Source organism: Malania oleifera, chromosome 5 (assembly GCF_029873635.1).
Source record: "Malania oleifera isolate guangnan ecotype guangnan chromosome 5, ASM2987363v1, whole genome shotgun sequence".
Lineage (NCBI taxonomy): Eukaryota > Viridiplantae > Streptophyta > Magnoliopsida > Santalales > Ximeniaceae > Malania > Malania oleifera.
Window position 1 is genome coordinate 106,317,350 of NC_080421.1, and position 23,370 is coordinate 106,340,719.

General features: G+C 36.0%; 4 protein-coding genes across 9 annotated transcripts in view; 2 read left to right on the forward strand and 2 right to left on the reverse strand.

Moving 5' to 3' along the window:
• Positions 1-329: 329 nt before the first annotated feature.
• LOC131155601 (uncharacterized) lies at positions 330-1,325 on the forward strand. The gene has a single exon (XM_058108845.1). The coding sequence runs from the start codon at positions 492-494 to the stop codon at positions 1,101-1,103; it is 612 nt and encodes a 203-aa protein (XP_057964828.1). The 5' UTR covers positions 330-491; the 3' UTR covers positions 1,104-1,325.
• Positions 1,326-1,879: 554 nt separating this feature from the next.
• LOC131155602 (uncharacterized) lies at positions 1,880-14,615 on the reverse strand. 5 transcript variants are annotated; one of them, XM_058108846.1, is made up of 23 exons: positions 14,159-14,615; positions 13,659-13,738; positions 11,016-11,102; positions 10,880-10,930; positions 10,666-10,783; positions 10,508-10,564; positions 9,992-10,056; positions 9,743-9,826; positions 8,733-8,783; positions 8,571-8,633; positions 8,346-8,392; positions 7,889-7,958; positions 7,680-7,742; positions 7,066-7,155; positions 6,906-6,944; positions 5,758-5,907; positions 5,591-5,668; positions 5,407-5,492; positions 4,726-4,774; positions 4,549-4,629; positions 4,162-4,255; positions 2,547-2,652; positions 1,880-2,263 (listed from the first exon to the last, which is right to left on the reverse strand). In XM_058108846.1, the coding sequence occupies exons 1-22, from the start codon at positions 14,274-14,276 to the stop codon at positions 2,588-2,590; spliced, it is 1,686 nt and encodes a 561-aa protein (XP_057964829.1). In that variant the 5' UTR covers positions 14,277-14,615; the 3' UTR covers positions 1,880-2,263; positions 2,547-2,587. The 5 variants fall into 5 exon arrangements, 3 of the variants coding, with proteins under 3 accessions (XP_057964829.1, XP_057964831.1, XP_057964830.1); XM_058108848.1 differs by lacking the exon at positions 4,162-4,255 and having other exon boundaries at positions 14,159-14,609; XM_058108847.1 differs by lacking the exon at positions 4,162-4,255 and having other exon boundaries at positions 1,880-2,271; positions 14,159-14,609.
• A 2,734-nt stretch (positions 14,616-17,349) lies between these two features.
• LOC131156102 (uncharacterized) lies at positions 17,350-19,451 on the forward strand. The gene is made up of 2 exons (XM_058109549.1): positions 17,350-17,750; positions 18,409-19,451. Exons 1-2 carry the CDS (start codon positions 17,350-17,352, stop codon positions 19,103-19,105), a joined length of 1,098 nt encoding a protein of 365 aa, XP_057965532.1. The 3' UTR covers positions 19,106-19,451.
• Positions 19,452-20,834: 1,383 nt separating this feature from the next.
• LOC131155197 (phosphoribosylformylglycinamidine cyclo-ligase, chloroplastic) overlaps positions 20,835-23,370 on the reverse strand; it is a 29,224-nt gene continuing 26,688 nt past the window's right edge. For both annotated transcript variants that reach the window (XM_058108154.1, XM_058108153.1), the window contains 7 exons: positions 23,160-23,254; positions 22,911-23,012; positions 22,744-22,803; positions 22,028-22,200; positions 21,650-21,752; positions 21,403-21,561; positions 20,835-21,153 (listed from right to left, as the gene is read on the reverse strand). In XM_058108154.1, the coding sequence (XP_057964137.1) occupies positions 20,983-21,153; positions 21,403-21,561; positions 21,650-21,752; positions 22,028-22,200; positions 22,744-22,803; positions 22,911-23,012; positions 23,160-23,254 (863 nt within the window). In that variant the 3' untranslated portion in view covers positions 20,835-20,982. The remainder of the gene's footprint in view (positions 21,154-21,402; positions 21,562-21,649; positions 21,753-22,027; positions 22,201-22,743; positions 22,804-22,910; positions 23,013-23,159; positions 23,255-23,370) is intronic.

Below are 23,370 nucleotides of genomic sequence, written 5' to 3' on the forward strand. Positions count from 1 at the left end.
GAAAAAAAAAAAATCATTTTCCTAAAATAAAACGAATAAAAAATGAAAGAATAATTTGTATTAAACTTGTAATTAACCCCAAAGTGTCATTTTCCCTTCCGGACCAGAGGAGTAAAACCCAAAGAAAGGACAGATGTATTAGGAACCTTAATCCCAAGGGTACCCCAAAATGAGCTTCCGCGTATAGACCAAGTAAACCGCCGCCCACAACTCGCTTTTCCACTCTCTCCTCTGTGACTCTCTGTCTCTCTCTCATAGGCACCGCGTATCACCTATCGCAGATACACAACCATGCATATATAAATACGACCGTTGCTCTCCCTTCTTCCCCATCATCTCAAAAAGCAAGCACCACCAACTGAGAAAACGAAAATCATTCCAGCACCAAAAACCCATCTGGAGATCAATCCCAATCTCTGTGTTTTTGCCTTCACCCGGCTATTTCTACTGCCGGTGGCGAAACCCAGTCCCCGCCGGCGCACGTAGAAACAATGCCGAAGAAGAGCTCCGACGTAGCCCACAGAGCGTGGAACATCCTGCGCCTCGCCCTGCTCTGGGCCAGAAAGGGTGGCGTGTTTAAGAGACGCCTCGTGATGGACCTCCGCATCATCCCCAAGTTCATGAAAAGCCTCGGCGGCGGCGCACCCGCCGCAGCCATCCGCTACGGCGAGCGCCAGCTCTCCTTCGACCGCACTCCCATCATCCACGTCAAGATGCATCGCCCTGCCTCCATGCGCTTCCGCATCCCCTGCATTAACCCCCCAGCCGATGCGGATTGCGATTTTGAATTCGAGGACAACTACGGATGCTACGACGGCCAGGAAGACGGCGGAGTTTACAGGATCGACGACGGCGAGAAGGTTGAGTTTCTGAGATGCGGCAGCGATGTAGGGGAAGAAGAAGATTTTCTAGGAGAAGAAGAAGAAGAAGAAGAAGAAGAAGAGGAAGAAGAGATGGTGGTTTCTTGCGAGGAAGAAAGCAAGAGCATCGATCTGAAGGCGGAGGAGTTCATAGCCAGGTTCTACGAGCAGATGAAGCTGCAGAGACAGATTTCATGTCTGCGCTACAATGAGGTGCTCGTAAGAGAGACACAGGTCAACTGATCATGGCTGCAGATTGCTCTGTTTTTTCTTCTTCTTCTTCATTTTTTTTTTTTTTTTTTTTTTTTTTTGGCTTCCTTTTCGAGTTCTTTTGCTTCGAACTAGCTTTGGCAGTATGGCATTCTTTTCTGTAAAAGAGGCATTGCGGGATTGTGTAAATACCGGAAGCTTCCACTGAGTGTCTTTACATTCTTGAAATAAAGCATCTGCTTTCGATTTGATTCACCCCACTTGGTACCAACTTCATGGGTCTAGTTTCCAACGATTAGGTGAAATTGAAAGGAAACATGTGAACAAAACAGAGCAAAACGGAGGAGGAAATCACACAAGAATTTTTCATGGAAATCACAATACTTTCAATGAAATGTTCATCTTCTGGAAGAAGACGAGGCAGCAATAAGGTGATACAGAATCATCTATTAAAGATCTAGCCATACTAGTAATTACGCAATTCTACATGGTGTCTTGCTCCAGCCTTCAAGACAGGTTAAGCAGGGCAGGTTCCAGAAAAGGTCGAACATTTTCCAATCTAAATTTTTTTTAGATAAATTCTTTTAAAAGATTATTTTATTTATTTCTTTCTTTTGGAAATAAGTTAATTGGATTGTCCAAGCAGCAGCAAAAAGTCCATGCAGAATTTCTGTTTAGAGTCAATAGTGTTCTGAATAACCCAATCCAGATCTCATTTAACACCCCTTCAACAGCAGGACACCATAGTTTAAAAATTTTAGATAAACAAAAAAGAAAACAAGACAAATTTCACTATTAAAACCCTTTACAACCAAAAAAAACAAGACAAATTTCACTATTAAACCCTTTACAGTCTACACTTTCATCATGAAAAGTCAAGAATGTCAGAAGTAATATTTAGAAGCACAAGAAAACCATCTGGAACCCACAGGCCACAGCAGTACTAATCTGTCCTATAAAATACAGAATTTGTGCAGCAATGGGGAGACCAAGAACAACTTAATAATTTCAGCAAAAACTAAATAAAGTTAGCCTTCAGAAAGGGATGAAAAAAAGGCACGAGCAGCCTTGTGCCAAAGGATCACAATTTTGAAGACTGCAAAGCGAAGCATTTTGCTTGAATGCTTCTTTTTGTTGTACCTCCTATCTGCCTTGTCATATTCAAGGTGCATGTTTCCACCTTAAACATCAATCTGTTTTCCTACACCAAAAGGTTAAGCATATTAAGTTTTAGATTTCATACAGCAGTGCGCAAGACTCCCAGTCCAAATCAGGAGTCCGGGAGGGGTATGACCCATGCAGCCTTACCTCAAATACAAATTATAAAGACGACCCAAACTAGAGTACGAAAATTTCATACCCATGCCCAATAGATTGGGTCCAAGAAGGCACATGCAATAACAAGAAGCTTTCTACTCACAAATTTAGAATAAAAATACAGTTCCTCAAATTTTCCCTTCCAAACAACTTACATACCTATTAAGAAATATTTGTCAGTATGGAAAACGAGGCGCCTATTAACTTCCATTCTGGTACTTGTTAGCATAAGCTTCCAACTGCCCAGTTGCTGCCAAGATGAGACCTACAAGTACCAATATCATGAATGTCAAGATCAAATAAAATTGTGTAATTGGGAATGCTAATGCTTGAATACCTAGGTAACATGTCAGAATTTTGCTTAAGGTGGATTGGCTATGGGCACTCCAGAAAGTTGTACAATGCAAAAAAGTTTTCTTATACAGCTGTCTGTGAACATGACCTGGGATCTTGGATTTGGATTTGGATTTGTGTTGAGTCTTGTCCAAATCCACAACTCCAAATCAATGGCTTCAAATCCACATTCCCAAATTAATATAAACATAATGCCAAATCCAAGGCTTGAATTCCGTATTCCCAATCAGCAAACACAACCAAAGAGAATTTCACAATTTTGTAAGTAACCGCATCATCGCTATTGATCCATCCTATTTCATTTAAGAAGTGCATGTCTACATATTACACTCCAACTTGTGAGTTGACTGCTAGGTGCAATGCAATGAACTGATTCAACATCATGTCAGAACCAAATATTCAAGACAATGTCCCAAACTGTATAGGTACAGCAGGATTTAAAGAAAAAATTCTTTTACCCACCCCCAAGTTCTGTTTCCCTGAATATCAAAACCCAACTGCAAAATTCCATCTTAGAATTCTCCTCATTTAGATTCTAGAACATTATAATTTACCACAGGGTCTCAATCAGGGCAGATAGGAGTAGTGAAGGGGCTAATATAAAACTAATAAATAATAAAATTTGTTTTCAAAAAAAAAAAAGCTTTTGGAAGGGCAAAGTGTTAATTTTTATTTAATTAAAATATGTAATTTTTGAAAACAAAAAATGAAAATGACAATTTCATAAACTTTGGGGGACCCAAGGCCGCCCTTTCCATCCATCCTGGGCCTCAACCATGTTTCCTTTTGAAGCGTAAGAAAAATCATTTCACAGAGAAATCCTATTAATTTGCCTGGCTCTGTCAAAGATTTTAGATTTCAGTATTCAAATTGTGCTTTCAAAAATTATTGCCATACATACTTAACAGCAATTGCAATCTAGAGAAAAAGATATACATATACATGGTCAGTTATATTATCATAGCCATTTCATGATCCTACAACTATCATAGAAATAAGGATAATATTTTTCTTCTCTAAAGGGGAGCCTAGGCACAATGGTAAAGTTATCGCCATGTGACCTAGAGGTCACAAGTTCGAGGTGTGGAAAGAGCCTCTTGGAAAAATGCAAGGTAAGGCTGCACATAGAATTTCAGTTCATTGTGCTACACATGGAAATTCAACTTAAAAATTTGGAGCTACAATGTGGATATATATAAACTTTTCAACAAAATAGAACGGACATGAGGTTATAAATACACTTTCAAAATACCCGTTGACCAGACATTCCCATGATTTATCAAATGCAATCTACACAAGAAACTCATTGCAAGCCTCAATATAAAACCTAATGGACCGAAATGATGGAATATGACGGATCTTGGCAAAAAATTTTAATTTCATGGGACAAATAGTGCTCACTTATTGTGCAAATAATTACCTAAAAATAGAGCTGAAGGTCTTCCTGGCCGAGACTTAAATTCTGGATGAAATTGCACTCCCACATAGAATGGATGATTGGAAAGTTCCAAAATCTGGGGGAAAAAGAAAAAGAAAAAGAAAAAGAAAAAACGCAAAATTTAATAATATAGAATCATGAACAAACTTGATTCTCTTTAAAAGGAGGAAGGGGATGAACCAAAGAACTACTGATTAGACAACTGATGCCCAATAAGCTTAAGCTGTCAAAAAAAATTTGGGGCCAAGGTACTGGTGGGGTTGGGGGGTACAGGGAGTAGTTTGAAATTGGGATTTTAACCATTCAGACAAATTCCAAAGCTCATATTAGTTCAAGCCCAGCTAACGCCACTCTAGTAGCAACACCAACCTCCATTCGCCTTCCACTCTCATCCCGCCCAACAAATCTGAGGCCAGCTTCTTCTAAAATGTCAATTACATCTGGGTTCACCTAGGCATATGTCATGGCACCAAATGTCAATCAAGGTTTAAAAGAAAATAATGTCTTCTGAACAAGATTTCTCTTCAAGCAAACTTCACAACAAACCTCATATCTATGCCGATGCCGTTCATCCACATACTCCGAATTATGGTACCTAACAATTAACAAATACAGCAGCAAGGACAATAAGGATGGCAGAATAAGCTTTATTACATAAATTTTAGCAGTGATCTAAGAGATACAGCTCCATCATAAGTAACTCATCTGACATACAGCTGCAAGTAATTGTTAAGAAAAAAACAAAAAACAAACAAACCCAAATAAACACAGGCACAACATTTTCTTTTTAGCAAATCTTTAGAAGCCAAATCAGTGAAGTAGCCGTAGATTACCAATGTGTCAAAAGAGAGTCTACAATAGGAGAACCAAGGCTTCCAAACATCTGATGTTTCAAAATTATCCGAGATATTTATATAATAATTTTAACCCTCTGGACCCTGCTGAATTCAATAGAGAAAATGTTTATGGCCAGCCAGTACCAGCCAGTATTAGCACCGACAAGCCGCAATATAATGGCCTTATTGCCCTCATTGCCTTGTGAGTCAAAATATGGGTACCTAAGATTTTACATCAGACAAGTCATCCAGGGGTCCAACTATTAGGCATGAGCATCACATTGAACAAATAAAGTGCATTAAAGCAGAATTAGATGTCATGTGCATTTTCAATCTTGGAGGTTTTTCAAGGATTTTAGGATTAAATGAAGTATATAAATATATCTCATACAGCTTTGATGTAATACAATCAGGAGTCTGCAACAGTGTTCTCCGGGATCCTAGTCTCATTGTGCTTCCCATATGTGTTTTTGAACCCTACAAATGAATATAAAATAATGATGAAGAGCCAAATGCAGTAATAGTTCATTCCACAGACATCATTTTTAGAAGTAACAAATAATACAAATACATACCTCTGGCATAAAAACCACAACAGGATTGGGTGTCTGAGCATCAAATTCTGCACTGTTTGCCCTTTCCAAACCCAAAACCTAGATGATGTGGTAGAATGAGGGCCAATATACAATCTGATAAATATATAATACAAAATAGGTAATATATAAAGGAGAATCACACTTACAGATCTAGCGAACTCAATCACAGAAATCTGCATTCCCAAACAAATCCCAAGGTAAGGAATATTGTTCTCTCTGGCATACGTTGCAGCCAATATCATTCCTCTCACTCCACGATCTCCAAAACCACCAGGAACCAAGATGCATGCTGCATTCTGCAAACATAAAATATACAGCAACAACATGATACCAATACATCATGTGAGCACATTTTATTTTAGGACTGCTGTGGAAAAAAGAAAAAAAAAAAAAAAATTCAACCATCCTATGCCTACCAGGCATAAAACATCAACTATCTTGCTCCTCGTTTTCAAAACAAACTGAAGAGCATAGAGAGACTTCACCCAAAAAGTTTACCCATAAATTTGCCCATTGATATGGAAAAAGAGGAAAAAATGAGGAAGGAAACAGAGAGGCACCAATAATAGATTAACATGGTAGCCTTAGTCTCCATTTGGAACATCTTAAAAATTAAGTACTCAATTATCCAAGAATTAGCCCAAGTTTCAATCAAATTGACCCCAGAAAAAATAGGGTGTCAAAAACTCGCTTAGTATGTTATGGGATAGGGTTGTATTCTTGCCATATTTCTAGGTCATTCGTCCGGATTTTTTGGGATTGTCGCTGTCCAACCTTCAAATGGATTGGAAGAGAGCTCTACTATCATTTTCTTGGTTTTCGCTCTTTGTTTTTAGGAGGACATCTTGTCCTCCTATCATTGCATCCTGCTTGTTATTTAATAACATCTTTTCTTGTCATACATACATATATACGCACACATTTCTATCTACATTTGAAGAGGCTATTTCTGTGATTTGAACTTTTGACCTCCAGATTTAGGACTAGCACCCTTACCATTGAGCAAAAGCTCACCTTATATACTTCAAACAAATATTATATACAAATGAAGATGTATCAAGAAAAGAGGTTCTTTCAAAATGTGGATAATTAAAGGCTCTTGTAGTTCAACCATTGATCTGGTCAGGTACTTTTTAAACTACATTTTTTCTCCACCTTACAAGGCGAATGAACAAAACATAGAGCTTGCCTTTAGAAAAATATCAGCAGGGGGCTGGCAGCTGGAAGAAAACAGGGCAATGAACACAAATATTTTTAAAAATACATAATTAAAAAGATAGAAGATAAAGCTTACCTTTAGAGTCTCCCATGCAGTCGCATGAGCTTCTGGTGTCTGTGTCAGGAACAACAATGCATAAAATCAGACGTACTCTTCCAATACATTCACAAACACATGCACACAAGCATGCATGCACACACAGAATCCAATAATGCAGCTAGGAAAGATTCAGTACCAATTTTGCACTGTCATCTTCAAGGTCAGAAGCTGCAATCCAATCAACTGATGGCTTCAAAGAACATGCAATGCTAGCATGCAGAAGGGCCTGTGCGTAAAATCAAGCTTAAAATGAAACTAGATTTCATTATATAGATCATATTCCAAGAAACCAAGCCTCTAGTTTTGTTTGTTTTTGTCTGGAGTTTAAAATTGGAAACCGTGATACCAAAAAAGATCTACTGCACGTCAAAAAAGATCAACCAAGTATTTTTCACGCTAAAAGATCTAAAGTGATAATCTACCATCATATTGGTATGCTCTTCCAATGTGCATATTCAATCACTGATTCTACTAGGCATCAAGACTACAATTACAAGGCATCATGCTGAGATCAGAAAAGATCAAGTCACATGATAAAGAATGTCCCTAAAACTAATCCTGTGTATGATCTCTAGATGAATTGACACAGATAATTTGGAGTAAATGTGATTTTTAAGAAGACACAGAGCTAACTATTAGATAAGTAAAGTAAATTATATTTTTGTATTAGAAATCAGTGTCTTGACAAATGATGGTAGACCATAACCCCCACCCCTTCAAACTAAGCATAGAGTTAAAGCTCCTACATACCTTCACAACAGATAGGTAAGAATCTGTTAGCCCAACATACTTCCCAACCATTGCAATCCTCACCTGCACAAATCACCAATCTCTTTGGTCAGTTAACAAGGAGGAAACATAAACCACAAATAGGTTAATACCATCAAAACATATTAATTATGATTATGTAGCCACCAAGGCTAACAATAAAAAACAAGAGCATTGCTAATATTACTAACAGAATTTGTGAGACTGTCAAATGTCTCCGCCCTCTTTGTCCACTCCAGTAAATCAGGTGGCGTAGCAATGCTGAAACAAAATTGTAATAACTGATAAGGCACTATAATCAACCTTCCAGCATTAAAGTACATGTTTCAAGATTAATGTTGCATCTTGTTAAATAATGAATCAACCATCCTTAAACGTAAAAATGTTTTGACAAGGCTATGACTCATGAGTATAATCTATACCCCCACTAGATTAAACTAGTCATTAGTTTAAAATATATATATATATATATATATATATATATATATATATTCAGATCAACTTAACAGCCTGGGTGATCCTCGATCAAAATTAAAAGTTGCCTGCTTCTCTTTAGACACCTGTCTTTTTGGGTCAGAGAAGATGCAAAATAGAGTTCTAAACTCCAAGGTTAAACCATGGATGCTGTAAAATTGAATTAAAACTTACCTAAGTAAGTCCAGCTGTCTCAGAATGGTATGGTGAGCATTTTGATTCTGCAACAGCAGCCCATCAGAAATTTAGTTGAAAGAAGATGAAAAATAATGAAAAAGAATAGAGAGGCAGTCAAGCCTTAGGGCTTAAGAGTTAAAGCAAACAAAACAAAAACAATCAAGTACCAAAGGGAACCAACAAGTACCAAAGGGAACCAAAAGGATTACAAATTTAACCCACCCGAAGTAATAGAGGAATATGCCAAATGTTTGGAACATCATGGATATTGAGAATATTACCTGCCTGTGAGATGAGAACCAAAATTAAAAACCTCAGCAGCAAGGATACAATTTATTTTGAATCACAAGATTCACAACATAAAATTCACCAATAACAACTTACTGGAACATGGCAAAACTGTGAAAGCTTCTCCTTTGTACTATCCAGTAAAGGCTGAAAAATCAATGAAAATAATTATTTTATACATTTTCAGCAGCATAGAAAGAGAAAAATAAATAAATATTAAGCTTAAAGCATTAAGTTAAAACAATCACTCAAAATCATCCCTATTCTAGTTAAAACAGAAGAAACACACAAACGTATTGGCATAAAAAAGACACCTCTGGACAAGATCATAGCAATTTTGCTAACAAAAATAAATGTAAATACTACATGCGCCGAATATAACAAAATATATCGAAAGATCCAGTTAATTTTAGCATTTGAGTGAAACTGAAACAATAATAATTGAGTGAAACTGTGAAAAAATAACTGAAATAATTAAATATTCATCAAGAAAACGACACACTAACAAAAGGTATATGTTCACAGGGGATCATGTCATGCCATTAAAGATGTGCAACATGGTCTTAAATTGATCATTTTGCCAAAATCTCCATCAAGAATAGAAATTTTGGATTTTGGGAAGGTTTGAAACAAATTTGAGGTTCAGTTTCTTATTGCAAAGTTCCAGACAAAAAATCTAGAATTTCCAAAATGCCACTAAAAATATTCCAGGACTTCAATGGATTGTGCCCCAAATTTCAAACATATTGGCCAAATTTTCAGAAATTTAAAATAACTTGAAGAAAAATCAAAAAAAAATTTGGGGTATTTTTATTTTATTTCTAAATTATTCATAATCATATATTTTAATATTTCCCCATGCTTCATTCATAATTTCCATAATTTATTAAAAATCTCCAGTGTTTCTTTAAATCAAAATGGAAATTTCCATTGAAATTTCTGTAAATTGAGACCTTCAAATTTTCCATCAAAATCAAAATACTAGTCCATTGTGTATAGAAATACCTAATTAGTAATCTGAGTCACATCCAATAGAAAGAAATGTTAGCATTCAAGCAACAATTTGGTCCATCAAAAAGATTCTTAGAACAAAGCAGTTCACATACCTGAGCAGAACGACATGCTAAAAGATGAGGAGTCAACCCTAAAGCTCTCAATTCCCTCACACTATGCTGAGTAGGCTTGGTTTTCTGGAGAGAGAGAGAGAGAGAGAGAGTTATTTTCACCATAATTAACATTCAAGATACATACACTAGTATGATCTCTGTAAATAAATTCCAAAAGGAGGAACATAATAAAAGCTGCAAATCACTAATAAGGTTGGCAGCAAAAGTATAGATGATATGGAGAATTACTTGCTCTCCTACAACACCCAGAACAGGTATAAGGCTCACATGAATGAGGCAGAAATTGTCTTGTCCTGAACAGGGAATTAACAATTAAGATAAGCATGGAGACCTTAATGAAATGAAAACTCATTGAACATGCATAAATTCAAACACCCACAAGAAATGGTTTCTCATATTTAAGCTGAGTTCCCTTGCAATGCAACCACAATGCAGACGTAATCTTGTAGGTCAAAATTACTCAGCAGGGTAACCACACATGCATTAGTAAATGTTCATAAAGCACAAATATTAGTAAATGAGCAATTCAATCCAATAAACATACTGTTTATTCAATGGACATCCTGAATGCATCAAGGATACCAACTGGACAATAAATATTAATCTAATGGGCAAAAAAGGATAGTGAGACAAATACTAGTTCAAATAGAAATTGAGGATTGTACAAACACAAAAAACCCAGGGCAGCACTAGTAATTACTTCTGGAAAAAAAAAAGTAAAAACAGTAACACATGCAGCCTCACCAACGGAAAATGATAATTGTCGCAATGCTTCAATAAATGGCATTGATTCAATGTCCCCTATGAAAAAAATATATATTTCAAGTTAATATAAAAATGTGCACACACACGAGAGAGAACTTCAGTGCACCACATGTGTCTTCATTTGGCAAAGCACGTACCTACAGTTCCTCCCAATTCTATCACACAAACATCTGCTGGGCCTTCTTTTCCATCCACAGGAATGACAGAGACAGACTCAATCCAATTCTTAATGGCATCTGTAATATGTGGGACCACCTGGAAGCCACTCATACATACAGCACTGCAATGAGCAGTGTTCTCTTTGTTCATAATGAAATAAGAACTACAAATCAGTTACATGTGCAGCATCACCTGGACAGTCTTTCCAAGATAATCACCTCTCCTCTCCTTCTCAAGGACAGACTGATACAGAACAGAATTGACTCTTTCATGTAAGCAAACATTTAGAACTTTGAAAGATGATAGATAGGTAGAATAAATTTGGTACCTGATATATCTTTCCCGTGGTAATGTTGTTGTCTCTAGTAAGTGTGACATCCAGGAATCGCTCATAGTTACCCAAATCTAAATCAACCTTTGAAGAGCAAATCAAGTAACAAAATCATGAAATAATATTCTTAAGCTAAAATTCTAGAGATTATTTCTAGTTTTTTTCCTTTTCCTCTTCTTTTTGGGGGTTACTGTCAGCCCCAAGGTTTCATTAACTTAATTTTGATAATAAAAAATCTTTTAGGACTAATGGCTTTGTTTTTAAGTTGTGATTCATCAAGATTTTAAGCTATTAGAAATGGAAGATTGAGAGCGCTTGAAGAAATCTTTTTTTTTTCCATATAAGTTGTTCTTTTGACTTGTAATGTTATGTTCTTAAACTTCATTCCTTTGAACACCTTATGGCATAAAGAAACCTTGTTTCAAACCTCAAATATATTGAAAAACTTTTTAGGTCTAAAATAAATTCAAAACAAGGAAAAAGAGGGTTACTTGTACATAGTGCTAAGGGATAGGTCAACTGATCCTCACATAATGGTTGAAAAGTCGACTAGTCCAATTGACAGGTTAACCGATCCAAACAGATTGTTTCAACTGCTATATAGCAATTAGTTATAGGTCGACCGGCCCATGGAATAGGTCCAATTGGAGTGCGTAACACATTCTAACAGACAAAAATGTATTCATTGAACCCCAAATTCTATATGTATGCCCTCTAAGCCCAAATAAAGAGACATTATTTAACACTTTGCCTAATCTTATTACTCAATTTCTCTAAAATCTCTTGATTTTCTCATCTTTCCTCAAAAAGATAAAAACACAAAAAGCTCTTGTACCATGATATTTGCATTGAAAGTTTTTGTATTCATATTCATATTTGTAATTTGATCTTTCACGTTGTAATATGTGTTCAAAACATTTGTTGTCCTTGCCACTGTGAATGCAAAGGGATGCAAGTGGTAACCTTGCCTATATAGAACTCAAAGGGATTGTAAGTTTTGTTTGGTTGAGAGAGTGGGTGTATGCTTGGGATTGTCAAACCATTATAAAAGAGTTTGCATCTCTTTTAAAGAATCTTTTTACTTGCTTTCGTATTAACGTGCTATTGCTTGCGTTTGTTTGGTTTGTTCTAAATTTCCCAAACAAACACTTAATTTCTAATCAAACCCAATTCACCCCCCCCCCCCCCCTTCTCTCTCGCTTTGCCTTTAGGATAACATTTACAACCAAAAAAATAAGAAACATAGTTTGATTGATGCATGACTCATCATAATACAAGCCAAGATGATTCCTTGAAAGTAGAGCATTTAAAAGTAGAAAACAAAGAAGATAAAAAACAGGGAAGGAAAAGCCTTGTTTGAGAGCACAAATTTTGATCCTTGGGTTTGAACTTGTGCGGATATGGATGAAGCACTATAATTTTTTATTGCATTTTATCCAAATCCAAGGTCCAAACATGAAGTTCCCAAACACAAGGTGAGAGTCCAACGAGAATATAAGAAAGGGGGGTGGGGGGAAAAGACCTTTAATATTATTTTAATTCAGAAATTATTTTTAACTCCTCGTTACATACCAAAGAAATAGAATTATTGGATAATTTCATATAATTTTTGGGCAGTGTGTTCTGAACTAGGTGGCACTTCTTTAACTCTAGATAATCTCTATTTCGTAATCAGATGTAAGAAATTTGAAAATTTTAAGTCAAAGTACCGTAAATCATTCTCCATGGTCACTCTTCACATCCAAAATTTCCAATATTTTCAAGATTAAAGCCCATATGCAGGACCCTCCTTGTGAAGTCAGCAACCATCCGATCTTTGCAAAAAACCAATTGCACTACTAGCTTTTAGATACCTTAATCTATTGTGTAAGGTGAAGGAGAAATTGAAGATGTTATACATAGAAGTAAGGCAAGGTAGGTAAAATAGACCAGTGTATCGGTCCATCGGATGTGTTATGTGATCGCAGAATACTCTTAAAAAAATCAAAAAGATGTTTTATAGAATGGATATAAAACCAGTTATGCTATATGGATCAGAATGTTGGCAACTAAGGAACAACATACCTAAAAAGTAAAAGTTGTTGAAATGAGAATGCTTTATTGGATGAGTGGTATACTAAAAGATAAATTAGGAATGAACACATTTGCATTAAGTTACACATACAATGTAGAAGATAAGATAAGGTAAGGGAAAGTCAAATGATTTAGGCATCTGCAACGTAGGCCAAATAATACACCCATGAGAAAAAGTGAGTAGTAAAAGGGGCAAGAACAAACTTAAAATAACTTAAACTGGGATGATGAGTAAGGATTTAATAGCCCTTAAATTTTTGAAAGAAATTGCCCACAATCATGTAAATTGAAGAAAAAGGATGCATGTAGTCAACCCTACTTTGTGAAACTTAAGGCTTGGTTTGTTGTTCTTGTTGTTGGTTTTACTCAAAAATATTTCTTCCATGCCTCAATACACGTATGACATAAGCTAAGTATCTTCCGTGCCTCTCCATGCACATTTGTACCTATGTCCATATATTTGCAAGTGCGCATGCTTGAAAAAGCACAGCGGAATTATGTATGTTCTTCAATCAAAGTTGTACAAAAATGCATTAAGATGATTAAGAACTAAGAAGAAGAAGAAACCTCTCCTCCATCATCAAGAACAAAAACTTCACCATGCTCAAAGGGAGACATCGTGCCAGCATCCGTGTTCAAGTATGGATCTACAATTACAGGTATAAAAAGTTTTAAAACCGTCAAAATAAATATGTACTAATAATTATTAAAAAAAAGAAAAAAAAAAACACACACACACACACACACAATCGAAAAGCACCCATTTGGCAACCAACAAGAATTGAAATACGCAAATTAAACTATAAAGATGCAATGCCAGCGCCAAACCCCAAAATAAAACTATGCAAAAACTATATAGTCAACGAAGGGGCTGCACTGTACAGCTTTAACTACATCCTATAAAAATGAAATGAAAAGAACCGCAGAGAAGCCAAAGATTCTAGAGAGAATTCTACACATTCCCAAAAGCAAGAACTGAACATTAGTCCCGTCGCAAAAAAAAAAAAAAAGAAACAAGAGAAAGCAAACATTTTAGAATAAAATAGTAGGGCGGCAAAGCAAGGAACCTATTTTAATGGAAGTGACGCGCAGACCACATGCTTTGAGGACTACCCCTATGCTGCTGGCCGTCACGCCTTTGCCCAGACCGCTCACCACTCCTCCGGTCACCAACACGTACTTCATTCCCAGATTCTCTGCCTCTCCCTCTCCCTCTCCCTCTCCTTGCGCGGCGTATGAAGTGAAGCGGATTATTGCATGCCAAGCGTTTGTGTTAATGTCCCAGCGGGAAGAAGGTGAAGAAGATGACGCAGTTTCGTGGTCAAGTCGCCTTCTAATTTCTATACGTGGACGGAATTGGCGGACATAAATCTATCTAAAATCTATTTCTGAAAAGGCAATCCCGCTTTGAGGCCTCTTTCCTTAGCTTCCCTTCAATGCATTCCCTTTTTGCTTATTGCTGCGTTCTTTACTCCCCCCTTTTGGGCCTAGTGGGCACACATCCTCTTCTCGTGGCTCCTCCATAATCATCCATAACCATTATAAAATAATACTTTTTTTAAATTATTATTTATTATTTTAAAAAATTATTTATTTATTTATTTATTTATTCATTTATTTATGCTATTATAATTTTTATTCAAAAATCGTGGAACACGTGCACCGCGCATGCTTATAGCTAGCATCCTGAATATATATATATATATATATAGGTATCTACTGTAACTTGAGATGATGACACGCTTTCAAAATAAATTAAAAAATAGAAATCAACCTACTTGTGGAAAAAGAGAAAAATGGGACCCACAATAAAAAAACAAAAACTTCACTTTTGCAAAGTAAATTTGTGATCTATTATAAAAGTGCGGGAATATTCATCCCGCTCAAAAGGAATTATTTGGCAACTTTTAAAAAAAAATTATATTATTTTTTGACTTTTTTTTTTATGACGTGGAAACTCCAACACTCCAACCACCGATAAGTTCCGGTGCAGCACCAAACCCACGAGGGTGAAAAATATTACCGTCCGCCCATTGATGCACCGTTGATAATTTACCGTGCAATTCATAAGTGAGGAATTGAACACGTGACCTTGAAGTTACCAAAGTCATAAGTCCGCTCTTACTACTTGAGCAAAATTTTGCTAGATTATGTGAATAAGTTACATTGAAATAAGAATTTGTACAAGCATTAAAATGTAATTGCAAATGTATCTATTTATATGCTTACAAACCTCTTCAATACCCCAAATCAAAGAAAAGACACATACAAAATATCGAACGCCCAATTTTGGTCTTTTAGAATTTGTTAGCGGTTTAACAACTCATAAATATAACATCTTAAACTTGATTTTATCTCTTCCGAAATTGAAAATGTGTAATTCTTATCTATTTATATAATACTCTACGAATATACGACAAGCGCTGTATTATGAAAAAGTATTTTTCTAATATCTTAATTAGAGTCTTTTAATATTGAAACAAGGTGTGATTTTAGTTCTATCGATGTAAACAATTTTGTCTTCTCCATATCACTATCTCTTTAGAGTCAATAATTCTATACGAGGAACTACTGAACTCAATCACTTGCTATTTGAAGAAAACAAACAATAAATTCAAAACAATAAAATCAGAAGAAGAAAAAAATACATATTTTTCATTCCATATTTCTAGGATTAAATAGAAGAGTTCACAAATAAAAGCACCATTATGCAAAAATAGTGAGAATATACAATTTAGTCGGGTTGATATATCGTGAAAAGATAAGAGGTGATATGTATGGTTTGTAGGCTAACCCTAAAGTCTAAATTATAAAATTTTTCATAAATTTCATCTAAAAAAAAAACGAGAGATTCATGTCTCAACATAAATTCATTTTTTTATTCTATTATTTTTGTTATTTATTTTAAAATATTTGAATTTGATATTTAGTGAAAACATATGAAAATAAATTTTAAAAATAGAGTAGAAACATACCTTTAATTAAGCTATGGGCAGCAATTAACTTTCCTTAATTAGCTACACTATCTAGGATTAGTGAGAAATGAGATTGTCAATGTCAATGTCAATGTCAATGTCAATGTCAATGGGTCTATTTATGACTTTGACTTCACAAGGCTCTCTTTAGTATATGAATTTAATTGATGAAATGTATTTGGAATAAATAAATATATGTATAGGTTCAAAGCATTTACAATAAATTGATTTTTTTTTAAATATCATAAGTCAATAAAAGTAAAGATATATTATCCCTTCCAAGATACATTTCACTTCCCTAGTATACATCCACCAATATATTAATTTTTAATATTAAAATGCACTTACAATCTCCAAATATTTTAATATTAAGTTCATGCACTTACCCTCGGATTTGGTATCATTTGGATGGGTTTGAATGACTTGCTTAGGCTGGAGTTCCCAATCATTAAGGTATTGTTTGGAACTTAGAAAATTTAAGGAAAGGTAATGAAAATATGAACAAACCCACTTTTTCATATTCAATTATCAAGGAAAGTAAAAAAGAAAATAAAAAATATATCAAATCAATAAATAAAAATATTATTTTACAAATCATTTACACAAAAATTTTCTTAATTTTTAATCATCTTACAATAAATTTTATTTTTAATAATATTCGATATAGAGGAAAAATATAGTAATAAATAAGTTTCTTTCTTATTTTCCTTTCCTTTTCTTTTCTTTTTCAAACTAAAATATTTAATCCAAACAAACCCTAAACATATATATGTTTACCCTACTAATGTTTCTATGATTTTTTTTTTTTTTTAAAAAGAGGATGACACCTCCTATTTTTATTAGAATACTCATTACTTATAGCGAAGGAATACCATGATTCCAACCTTGAGATTTGAAAACAACAAACCCCATGACTCTAAAATTAACTTAAGAAATTTATTCAAAATCAATAAATCAATGACCAGCAACCAAACAAATAAATAAGAATTAAATAACTATAAGTAGAAAATAAATAAAACTCCGAAAAATAGTACAAAGCATCACAAGCGCAAGGAAAGAAATCTCAATAAATCCAATCGAATCATTTCCCTGACTTGCTGACAACTATATGATCGAGATATACCAGATTTACCTTACTTGGCAAAGAAATCCACACTTTTATTCACCTCCCTGTAAAACAAAAATTACAACCTAAATCTTAGGGTTCTTTCTTTAATAATACAATTTTTTCCCCGTCACTAAGCTCAATCCCATTTATGGTATTTTTCTGCAAAATAAAATGAATGGATGTGGTGTCACTTTCTATATGGGGACAGCTGGCAATTGCAACTATTTTCTTCTATATGGCTTGGGCGTTGGGCTCCAAGCCTCCAATATTTGAAATTCAAACAGTAGAAGAGCCGTTGCCACTTGCAGGAAGGCAGCGCAGTGAAGTAGGAGAGCGCAGAGACAGGTTAGAGATGGTGGGAAGCGCTAACAAGCTCAGATCTGCTTTTTCATGGGCAGACGAGGTAGAGAAAGAAGAAGAAGCAGCAGCAGCAAGAACTACTGAAACCCGGTTCAGTGAGAAAAGAAAACCAAACCCTTTTGGCTCTGGAAGGCCCAGAGAGGTTGTTCTTCAGGAAAGAGGGATTGATTGGAGAAAACTTGACCATGATCTCCCACAATCCTCCCCACAATTCAGGTAACATGTTCTATTAACCTATTATTAATCGTAAATGTTATCCCCTTTCACCAAATTCTTGCAGGTAAGTTTCTATCGATGTGAGTTGGAGATCTTAAATGCTGATGTTTGGTTATCCTGAAAATTATCTTAACGCGTATTTGGGGTTTTCTGATAATCTGATATGATATTTAGAGAATTATTCTGAGATATACATATATAATGGTTCCATTTAAGTTTTTCTCAATAATGAAAATTTAATATTGGTCATAAATGATGTTCTAAAAAGATATTTTGTCATAAAACATGGGTAACTGTGATGGAGTAGCTTGGAGATGTAGACTTCCCAAGTTCCGGTTAATTAATTGCAAGCTATCAATTTCCTTTATTCAAATTACGCATGTTTTGGGTAATATGTGTTTGGTGGCCGAGAAAAGTCAGAAAAAGAAGTAGAAAATTTTGAATCTGAGATGATTTAAGTAATTTCTAGCACAAAGAGGGAAGCACTGTTTCATCAAAAACTTTCCTGCACTGCCCATCTCAAATTGGGAGAGCTGCAAAGCACCCATCACTTTAAACTTTTTGATTAGTTTTCCTGGGACAAGATATGACTATTTTCTCAGATGCTGCCTTCTGATTTCATTTTCAAATGAATTTGGTGAACTCTGTGCTTTAACAGTTCTAAGCTTCCAAAGGAAAAGGAAAAGTCACGGAAAGAAAAAATTCCTACAGCATCAACACCGCTGGCCGTCCGAGGAAAGCAGCCACCAATTCCTCTAAGCAGGGGCCCCCAAGGAATTTATTTGCCACAGGAACGACCTTTAGTTCCTCTGGATCAGGTTCCTGGGGCATTTGTTCCTCCACTAAGATATCCACCGAAGAATGTCGCCAGCCTTGTCGATGAAGCCCGTAATTTTCACAGGCCCCAGAGGATGGAAATTCAGCGCCGGGGTTTTCAACACAACCACCATGAGGAAAGCACATTTGATGAGCTTGAGCTGAAACAGTTTCACAAATTTGGGAGCTCAAGGCCTAGTAGGAGCCAGAGTCATCAGCATATTGGTCATTTCTCTATTGAAGAGGGGAGCAAAAGAATTTTCAATGAAGAGGATTTTGCAAATCGGGCAGGGCGAAACGCAGATTTTAGTCATGGGAAAAGGAGGAAATTCTGCAAACGGAGCTTGGCGGGTTCGCGTCGGGTAGACGAAAGAAGAGAAGATTTTGTCATTCATGACTACCAGTTTCTGCCATCTGCTGAGGAGAGAAACTGGAAGAACACACAAGATGGACATGAAGACGATGTACTTAGGAGGCATTCCATGGGACAATTGTCTACTAAATCTGTAAAGAATAGAGGAAGGAGACTGAACCACTAAGATTCAGTATACAGGGGAAATGGAAATTTGATATTGGAATTTGATAATCAGTTGTAGAGAATTGGTGGGAATTAGGGGCATCCCACTGGAAATAATTAGCTTTGGTGGTAGACCAAATGCTGATGCTATCTGGAGCTTAACACTAGGTTTTTTTTTTTTTTTTTGAACTTTATGGAGTTGTGCGAGGAGCAAAAGGATCATCTTCCACCATTTCTCTTTTTCATTTGCTTCTTTACTGAATTGTATGCTTGTTTTGAGGTCGAACAAATGTTTGATATAGAATGAAATAGGTTGAATGTGATTGAAATAAAAAATTATATAATAAATTTTTAAAATTTACAAATCAATTCCATTATATTCTTATACACCAAACAAATTATAAGATCCTCAACTATATAACAATAATGCATCTTTGGAGTTCAGTTGTGTAAGACTCACTTTGGAGTTGGTTTGTTGGTTTCGAACTTTGGTGGTTAATCGGTGAGTTTACCATCAAGTTGTTCGTTGGTATTGACTGGGAGAACTTTCGAGATGGGATCTAGTATTGGATGGTAAATTGGTATTAAACCTGTAATGAACCCAATTGAAATGGAATGAACTCAACACAATTTGTAATGAACTCAAGGTTGTGATAATTCCTTGATTGATAGAATTACTTGCAAGAGAATGAAATTACAGAGATAAACTAAATTTAATATTGCCATGCATACAAAGGAAATGGAAATAAAAAAGAACAAGTTGGCTGGTTCGAGAGAGCCACTCTCCAGAAATAGAAAAAACAAATTGATTCCCAATTTTCTACTCCCCTGTATTCCCGCTGACCCCTAGCTTTATACATAACAAACTCTAACTAACTATTCTAGAATACCTCATGCGCTCTACTGCAGTTGGCCCCTTAACACTTAAGAGACAAATGAGCCGTTGAGGGAGTTCGGCCCAGCACCCAACTCAGCTGCCACATGATCCATGCATCGGCCCACGACGGCTCGGGCTGCGAAGAGCTGACCTACGAGTGGCCGACCCACTCAAGCCCCCCCACTCGGTTCGGCCTCTTCTGCCAACCTCAGCTCCGAACCCTCGGTCCGAGCTCCCCTGCGCCCAGCCGTTTCGTCCGAGCCCCTCAAGCCCTTTGTTTGAGCTCCCCTGTAACGAACCGCCTCGTCCGAGCCCTTCAACCTGCTCGACATCTTCAATCTGACGATCAACTCGGAACCCTTCTGTCCGAGCTCCCCTGTAGTGAACCACCTCATCCGAGCCCTTCGATCTACTAGGATTCCCTTCTGGTCGGTATCTCCGACCTTATTCATGACAAAACCTTGAGATGGTTTTTGTTCATCTGAAGATGGTAGCGTATTGAATATCATAATTGGATTAAGTCAGAAGCTTTGATCGAATGAGATTCTGGGATTGGAATGGAACCAACACCGTGATATTATTACTACATTTTGATACTCATACCTAATGACTGTTGGAATGGAATGAAAGATATGATACCAGTAATATCCATTTTAAAATCAAAATTTTAATTTTGATGACTATGTTTTGATTTTATTTTAAAATCTATTTTTAATGTAAATAAATCTGTTTTAAATAAAAAAATTTAAATTTTAAATGAAATATTCTTTCATTGAAGAAGACAATGGAACTTTGGCCATTCAAACACTATTTAAGCCACAAACAAAAATGCACTAGTGCACACAAAACGCACACATACATACAAATACAGAGATTTTTGAACAAGAATTTCTTTGCATTGAACATTTCAAAATTAAATTACAAAACATCAAAGAAGGCCGGAATTTGAATATCCCATCTCACCACACAGATACAATGATGGCATTATGCCGAAAATAAAATAAAAACAAAAATAAATTATATCAGCCATAGCTTACTCCTTCACCATCAACAACTTCACCAATGCAATATGCTATGTTAGATGTATTCCTGTTGTCAAGTATTCTGAGGGATGCCTCCTTGCTAACAACTAGAACCATCCCGATGCCCATATTAAAAGTCCGCCTCATTTCAGAATCTTCCACACTTCCCACCTGAGAGAGAGCGAGAGAGAGTAAAGATATATTTTCAGGAAAAAATTGAACAGAAAATGCTCCTAGAATATCTCTGTCTTAATTAAGCAGGGTCATGATCACCATGGCGTTTGCCATGTCCCGTACTCGAGCCAAACAACCTTGAGTAGATAAAATTTGGTGTACATGTTGGAAGAGCATTTGATGGTTCAATGTAATATACTAATTATGAAGTCCAGTAAAGATTTCACGAAAAAAGCATCTCATTACCTCTTGGATCCATTTGAACACAGGCGGGACCGCCCAAGAGTCCTTGTAGATTACAGCTCCAAGACCACTTGGAAATACACGAGGTATATTGTCTGTAAAACCACCACCAGTGATGTGGGCTATTCCTTTCACACCTCCCTTGTTGATCAAGTCAAGAACCTGGTTTGACAAATAAAATAAATGAGATTCATAAATTTCTGGTGCCTCATCAATTGTAGTGACATCGAGTATGGTAGCAAGGAATCACCTGCTTTACATATATAACTGTCGGGGCCATCAGAGCTTCACCTAATGTAACGGCTGCACCAGGAAGTTGATCCTTTAGAGAAAGTTCACTTCGGGCCAAAACCCTGCAATGATATATATTATCTATCATAAAGGATATTGCATATAGCAGTCATGAAAAGGTCTAAAAACAAAGAAAAAGCACTCATTTTGGCATACTACGTATTGTTTAATCGTTGAAGCTAGTATAGATAAAAAGAAATCCAAACTGCCCTTCAAGCACTCGTTTTGCAAACTTCTTTACACTTTTCCTGGATATATTCCTTTGGTAACATACTTTGTATCCCTTTGTGCCAATATATTTATTCTTCTTTTCTTCTTCCATTAAAAAAAGACTAACCTTCTAACAAGAGAGAATCCATTGGAATGAACTCCACTAGATGGCAAACCGATGAGGACATCTCCAGCCACAATATTTTTACCATCAATAACCGAATCCTTCTTTACTATGCCAACTGCAAAACCACTGAGATCATATTCACCGCCTGCATAAAAATCTGGCATCTCTGCAGTCTGAAAAGCAAAGAAAATCCACTAAGCTCAATCATTTCTCACAATGTAATTCCAATTTTAACAAGGAAAAAGGCACTCAAAATGTCAAAAATATTCATCACAATTCATGCACAATATGATTGAAATGGACAACACATCTTCTTCCTACAAGACAACAAGTTTCCAGTAATATTAAACATTCTCTGTTCTACAGACATCAATGCTATGCAAATACATAGTTTCACACATTTTACTTTTCAAGGGAAAAATACCAAGTGCACCTAAATCGCACACAAAACATAGTTAAAGAAATTATCTAGCCATTGGGTGGTTAAAGGAATTATCTTCACCAGTGACCACACAAAAAGAGGACATGAATTGGACATGCAGAACCAAACTCAAGTTTCTGTGGTTGATGGTATTCTCTTGCACTTGTTAAACTACACAGTAACATACTACTCCATTGTATTTCTTATCTTCTTCAGCACCAATACTACACAAAATATTATTGGGTAACTAACATCACCCCTCAATAACTGAAATATGCTACAAATTTGAAAATACCTCGCCTCCTAAAAGAGCGCAGTCTGCTTGTTGGCAGCCATCTATAATTCCTTTTATAACCTAAGAAAGCATGAGCAGCAAAGTTAACAATTCTTCAGGGTAAATAATAATTTTAATAATGCATATTGCAGAAGCGGCCAAAATAATTTCTGCACAATTTGCAATACCTTTTCAGCAAGATCAACATCAAGTTGGCTTGTGGCAAAATAGTCGAGGAAAAATAAAGGCTTTGCACCAGATGTAACAATGTCGTTGACACTCATTGCAACCTAAAGTGAAAGAACACAATGAATGTTATGATTAATTGATCAAAAGCATAGCACTTACAATGTTAAAATGATACTCATTGCAACCAAAAGGGGATGACCACAAGGAAGGTTATTATCAACTGGGAAATTTTTATTGTCAGCATTTACCAAATCAATCCCAATGGTCTCGTGAATTCCAGTTTCAAAAGCAAGCTTAAGTTTAGTTCCAACTCCATCTGTACCAGCAACAAGATACGAGTCCCCTGTTCAAAAGACTTGGTGAGAAACAAAAACAAACAACATAGGACAACAACCCAGATAACAATTGGGTTCCTTTAAAAATTTTACTAGAGAGGAAAACGAACGCTACATAAAGCAA